At 42.6% G+C, this 6,618-nt stretch overlaps 1 protein-coding gene across 1 annotated transcript; it reads left to right on the top strand.

Moving 5' to 3' along the window:
* Positions 1-3,616: 3,616 nt before the first annotated feature.
* LOC138895518 (uncharacterized) lies at positions 3,617-6,618 on the top strand. The gene is made up of 3 exons (XM_070180214.1): positions 3,617-4,175; positions 4,303-4,594; positions 6,432-6,618. Exons 1-3 carry the CDS (start codon positions 3,617-3,619, stop codon positions 6,616-6,618), a joined length of 1,038 nt encoding a protein of 345 aa, XP_070036315.1.

Raw genomic sequence — 6,618 nt, 5'->3', positions numbered from 1 at the left:
TCCTCAAGATGATTCAAACGTGATTCACCTACATAAAGAATTGCATGATCATGGGAAAGCAATTGCCGAATTAACCACCACGATGAATCAATTAGCCAAGGCTCAACTTTAACAAGTGCAAGTTCCTAAGAAATTCAATGCAATTGAGGGAGTTAATATGATGGTAAACAATAGAAGGCAAAATGGTCCTCAAGTGCAAAATCGTGCGGAACATTATATGCAAGAAGATAGTGGGTTTGATCAGATGAATCTTACAATAAACAAGAGGAGGAAGTACAATATGTGAACAACTTCCAAGGGCAAAGAAACAACTCTCAAGGCCCAAATCAACAACAATGGCGACCTCATGGTAATCAAGGGAATTGGAATTCTAGCAACCAAAGTAATTGGAATGGTGGTAACAACCAAGGGAATTGGAACAATCAAAACAATCAAGGAAATTAGAATGGTCAAAATAACCAAGGCAATTGGAGTGGCAATAGTCAAGGATATTGGGGAGGCAATGACCAAGGGGGGTGGAACAATAACCAAGGAAATCGGGGGGTCAAGCTTTCAAAGGCCCCTGGTGTATCAACAACTGAGCAACCTGCCTCCTTATCCTTCCCATGGTCCAAAATCTTCCAACAATGAGATGGGACGAATTGAGAACATGTTCAAACAAATGATAGAGAAGAATGCCGACTCTGATGCCCAACTAGCCTCTCACAACAATTCAATTCGCAATTTGGAAGTTCAATTGGGGCAAATCTCGCAAACTTTAAACACTCTTCCTAAGGGGGCACTACCAAGTGACACGATGGTGAACCCAAAGGGTGGGAACAACACGGGACATGCCATGGCCGTTACTACAAGGAGTGGAAAAGGTGGGAAAGCACCCATCTCAAGTCAAAAGAAAATTGTGGATGATGAGAAAGTGGTACGAGAAGATGAGATCCCGAACAATATGGTTCAAGCAAATAATAAAGTAAGAATTGATATTGATGAAAATGTGGAGTAGGCTCAAGAGAAAGTGAACCCGTCTACGGAGCACATTGTTGACATAGCGGTATGACCGGTAGTGCCAAAGGCTAAGGCACCAATGCAAAGGCCTCCTCCTCCATATCCTCAAAGTCTTGCTAAGCAAAATGGTGAGAATCAATTCAAAAAATTCATTGACATGATGAAGAGTCTATCTATTAATGTTCCATTGGTTGAGGCTTTGGAGTAAATGCCCAGTTATGAAAAGTTCATGAAGGACTTGGTGACAAAGAAGCGGTCGATGAATTGCGAAACTATAAAGATGTCTCATCAAGTGAGTGCAATTGTGCATTCAATGGCCCCTAAATTGGAAAATCCCAGCGCTTTCACAATCCCTTATACCATTGGAAGTACCGACTTTGCTAAAGCTCTTTGTGATCTTAGGGCAAGTATCAATTTGATGCCCTATTCATTTTTGAAGACTTTAGGAATTGGGCAACCAAGACCCACATCTATGAGATTACAAATGACGGATCGTACCATGAAGAGACCGTTGGGTATAATTGATGATGTGTTGGTTCATTGTTGATAAATTCATTCTCCCGGCGGATTTTGTTATTCTTGATTGTGAAGTGGACTATGAGGTATCGATTATCCTGGGTAGACCTTTCCATGCTACAGGGAAGGCTCTTGTTGATGTGGAAGCCGGTGAACTCACTTTCCGGTGGGTAATAAAAAGGTGGTTTTCCATGTGTGCAAATATATGAGGCAACAGAATAGCACTGAAGTATGTTCGTTTGTGGACTTGGTGACCGATGTGATTATTGATGATACTAGTGCCACGATGAATGTTGATGATACACTAGAAGCTGTTTTTCTTAACCTTGATGATGACGGGATGGATGACTTTTTGGAATGTGTGAACTCATTGCAAGGAATGGGGTCGTACACTTATGAATCCCCCAAATTATCCTTGGATCTTGAAAATCGGAAGACTCCTCCAACAAAGCCCTCAATCGAGGAGCCTCCCATTTTGGAGTTAAAACCATTGCCTCCGTATCTCAGGTATGAATTCCTTGGTCCTTGTTCGACTTTACCGGTTATTTTTTCTTCTTGTTTCACTAGCGTGCAAGTGGACTCTACATTGGCGATGCTACAAAAGAGGAAGAAAGCTATTGGATGGACATTGGCGGATATTCGGGGAATAAGCCTCGCATTTTGCATGCACAAGATTAATTTGGAGGAGGATGCCAAACCCTCCATTGAACATCAAAGGAGGCTAAATGAAGCAATGCAAGAGGTGGTCAAAAAGTAGATCATAAAGTGGTTGGATGCCGGGGTTGTTTACCCCATTTCTGATTGTTCGTGGACTTCTCTAGTGCAATGTGTCCCAAAGAAATGAGGTATGATGGTGGTTACCAATGACAAGAATGATTTGATTCCTACAAGAATGATAATTGGGTGGAGAGTATGTATGGACTATCGCAAGCTCAACAAAGTCACATGGAAGGATCATTTCCCACTTCCCTTCCTAGATCAAATGCTTGATAGATTGGCCTCATGTGCTTTCTATTGTTTCCTTTATGGGTATTCCGGCTACAATCAAATTCTTATTGCTCCATAGGATCAAGAGAAAAGTACTTTCATATGTCCTTATGGTACTTTCGCATTCTCGCGGATGCCATTTGGGTTATGCAATGCACCGGCGACTTTTCAAAGGTGTATGATGGCTATCTTCACGGACATGATGGAGGATTTCCTTGAAGTCTTCATGGATGACTTTCTGGTGGTCGGGAATTCTTTTGATGAATGTTTATCAAGCTTGGACAAAGTGTTGGCAAGATGTGAAGAAACGAACTTGGTGCTCAATTGGGAGAAGTGTCATTTCATGGTTGAGGAAGGCATAGTCCTTGGCCACATGATTTCAAAGAATGGCATTGAAGTCTACAAGGCAAAGATTGAGGTGATTTCTAAACTTCCACATCCAACATCCATGAAGGGAGTGAGGACTTTCTTGGGTCATGCGGGGTTCTACAGGCATTTCATCAAGAAGTTTTCCAAAGTGGTGAACCCCTTGTGTAAGCTTTTGGAAAAAGATGCCAAATTGCATTTCAATGAGGATTGCATGAAATCATTTGAATTGCTCAAGTTCAAGTTGACAACTACTCCTATTATCACCGCCCCGAATTGGAGCTCATCGGAGTTCGTTTTGTCAACATCATTCATGTGTAATGCTAGTGATGTGGCGGTTGGAGTAGTTTTGTGGCAACATATCAACAAGATCTTTCATCCGGTCTACTATGCTAGTAAGACCATTAATGATGCCCAAGTCAATTATACTGTGACCGAAAAAGAGCTCCTTGCTTTTGTTTTTGCTATGGAGAAGTTCCGCTCATACTTGATGGGTACAAAGGTGATTGTCCACATGGATCATGCGGCACTTCGATACCTTATGAGTAAGAAAGATTCAAAGACTCGATTAATGAGATGGGTGCTTTTATTGCAAGAGTTCGATATAGGCATCCAAGACCGCAAAGGCAGTAAAAACCAAGTGGCGGGCCACTTGTCTCGCTTGGAGTAGGAGGCGAGGCCACATGACGGCCTTGAAATCAATGACTCCTTCCCCGATCAGCAACTTCTAGCCATTTCAATGAACGAGATGCCATGGTTCACTGATTTAGCAAATTATCTAGTGAGTGGTATTATCCCAGATGAGTTCTCTTCAAACCAAAGGAAGAAGCTCAAACGGGATTGCCAAGACTATTATTGGGATGAACCCTACCTCTTCTGGATTTGTACCAATGGTGTGATTAGAAGATGTGTGCCGGAGGAGGAACAAGCTGAAATTCTTGGGGTTTGTCATTCTTCACCATATGGTGGTTACCATGGTGGATCAAGAACAGCGGCCAAAGTGTTGAGTTGTGGATTCTATTGGCCTACTCTCTACAAGAACGCAAGTGATCTAGTCAAGCGTTGTGATGAATTTCAAAGGGACGGTGGGCTTTCAAAGAAAAATAAAATGCCCCTCACCACCATCTTGGAAATTAATATTTTTGATGAGTGGGGTATCGACTTCATGGGATCGTTTGTAAGCTCTTGTGTGAACACCTACATTTTGGTAGCGGTGGATTATGTGTCAAAATGGGTTGAGACCATTGCTCTACCCAACAATGATTCAAGAAGTGTGGTGGCATCTTTGAAAAAAACATCTTCACAAGGTTTGGTACTCCGCGGGCCATCATAAGCGATGGGGGTCGCATTTTTGCAACAAAGCTTTTGACACCTTGCTTAGCAAGTATGGTGTCACTCACAAAGTCACAACTACCTATCACCCTCAAGCAACAGGACAAGTGGAAGTCTCCAACCGGGAGATCAAGAGTATATTGTGGGCTTTGTCACTCACAAAGTCACAACTCCTTATCACCTCAAAGAAGCTTGATGACATTTTATGGGCTTATAGGACGGATTACAAAACATTGATTGGGATTTCTCCATACCGGTTGGTGTTTGAGAAAGCTTGTCACCTTCCGTTAGAACTTGAGCACAAGGCCATGTGGGTTTTGAAGAAGATAAACCTTGATAGGGATGCAGCTGCCACATTGTGGGTTGCACATTTGAATGAGTTAGATGAATCCTGGTACCATGCATATGCAACCTTATACAAGGAGAAGATGAAGTACCTCCATGACAAGTACATTCGGAACAAGGAGTTTAAAGAAGGTGATCTTGTGTTATTGTTCAATTCTCGGTTATGGATGTTTTCGGGAAAGCCAAGTCTAAATGGAGTGGCCCGTTTGAGATTGTGGGTGTGACAGTTTTTGGTGCATTGGACTTGAAAAATAAAAATGATGAGGTGTTTAAAATCAATGGTCACCGGGTGAAGCACTATCTGGGAAAAGTTAGTGATGGCCACGTCATGGCAGTGATTCATTTCAAGTGATGATGACAATCTGCGTCGTGCCGCGGTGCTAAATCGGGCGCTTCTTCGGAGGCAGCCCATGTTTCTTTTTCTTTTTCTTTTTCTTTTTCTTTTTCTTTTTCTTTTTCTTTTTCTTCTTCTTTAGATAGGTCTTGTTTTGGGCTAACTGGTTTTGAAGTGTGTTGCAGGAATGATTGTTCTTTGCAGGAACTGTGCTCAGAAGAAATAGCTGAGTGTGAAAAAAATGCGGACCGCACAATTTTGAACGCCACAGCAAAGATGGATCGGCGGCCGCACAATTCTTGTGCAGACCGCACAGGTGGAGATCAAAAATTGCAAACTCTTTGAAGTTTGCCTGTCAAAGAAATGGCCAAAGTGCAGCCGCACAATGAAATGTGCGGTCTGTACAAAAATTTGTGATCGCATTCAAAAATGTGCGGGCCACAGATCAACAACGGGTAAGTGTGCAATAGGTAAAGGAGTGCGGACCGCACATGAAATTGTGCAGCCGCACTCATCTCTTGAAATCTTGCCCTAACCGGTCAACTATAAGTAGTAGCCTTCTCACTACTTTTGAACCTTTATGAACTCTGAACAATTAACACAAAGGCAAACAAAGTGCACTTAACTGATTCACGCAACTAACACTCAGTTCACCATCTTTAATTCTTCCTTAACATCAATACATTACTGGTATATTCAATTCATATTTAATTTTTCAATTTTCTTAATTTTGTTCATAGTTAGTTTAGTTATTTTTAGGCCTAATGTCAAATTCATCATCATGTGAGCTTAAATTTGTGTGGGTAACTTCCTATTTGCTATTTGGAGGAAGGTTAAACTGTGTATCATGTCTAAATTGCTACTAACATGTCTAAATTGTGCTTGAATTATAAACCCTAAGCTGAATGCCGAATGTTTATGAATTGTGCGGTTGCACAAGGAATTGTGCGGTCGCACAAGGAATTGTGCGGTCCGCTGATTAGTAGGCTAGGGCATATGGTGTGAATTGATTGTGCGGACCTCATTTGAAATTGTGCGGTCCGTAGAAATTGAACCGCGGCCGCAGAAAAGTGTGTGCGGTCATAGATCGAGCAATTCTCTGCCTTCAGAGAGTTGTGATTTTGAGCTTTCATTGTGCGGGCGCACTCAAAATTGTACGAACTGCACTTCAATAGTGTGGTCACACTTAAAATTGTGCGGACCGCTGAATCACCACTGCAGCCGCACTTCTAAATTATGCGGTCCGCACAAACCCTTCTACGACCGCACTAAAAAATGTGCGGACTGCACTTCCCCAACCTGCATACTGCTTTGTCTGCAACTATCTGATACTCTGAATTTTAACTATAACCGATTCCTGTTGCTATGTATTTCAGACAATGGTTAGATCTCGGGGACAAGGTGATACATCCAAGGGGAGGGGTTAACCCTCCCAAGGCTGAGGCAGGGGTACCCTACCACTTTCCGTGCAAAATAGGATATCCAAAAAGGCAACCACAAGGCGATGTAGGATTGTAGAGCCCTCTGAATCAAGTTCATACGTCCCATCTAGGGAAGCATCAGAGGGAAACACTGTAGAAGAGCAGCCTGATGCTCAGTCTCAGCCACAGCAATTCCAAGGGAGGTTTCATCCCCGAGATGAGCCTTCCGCCTTAGCAAGCACTTTTGTGGATTCGGAAGATGACAGCCAGGGTTTAGAACCCTCATCCACTCATGCCCCCGATGCAAGTCAAAGTTGA

This window comes from Nicotiana tomentosiformis, chromosome 7, assembly GCF_000390325.3.
Source record: "Nicotiana tomentosiformis chromosome 7, ASM39032v3, whole genome shotgun sequence".
NCBI classification, from domain to species: Eukaryota; Viridiplantae; Streptophyta; class Magnoliopsida; order Solanales; family Solanaceae; genus Nicotiana; species Nicotiana tomentosiformis.
This window is presented reverse-complemented; position numbering and strand designations above follow the sequence as displayed.

Bases quoted from the DNA above. Each gene is read 5' to 3' on its own strand.
- LOC138895518 (XM_070180214.1), top strand. From the start codon at position 3,617: ATGCCATGGTTCACTGATTTAGCAAATTATCTAGTGAGTGGTATTATC. The intron at 4,176-4,302 runs GTTTGGTACTCC...CTCAAGCAACAG, and splicing joins GAAAAAAACATCTTCACAAG to GACAAGTGGAAGTCTCCAAC. The intron at 4,595-6,431 runs GTACCATGCATA...CGTCCCATCTAG, and splicing joins AATGAGTTAGATGAATCCTG to GGAAGCATCAGAGGGAAACA.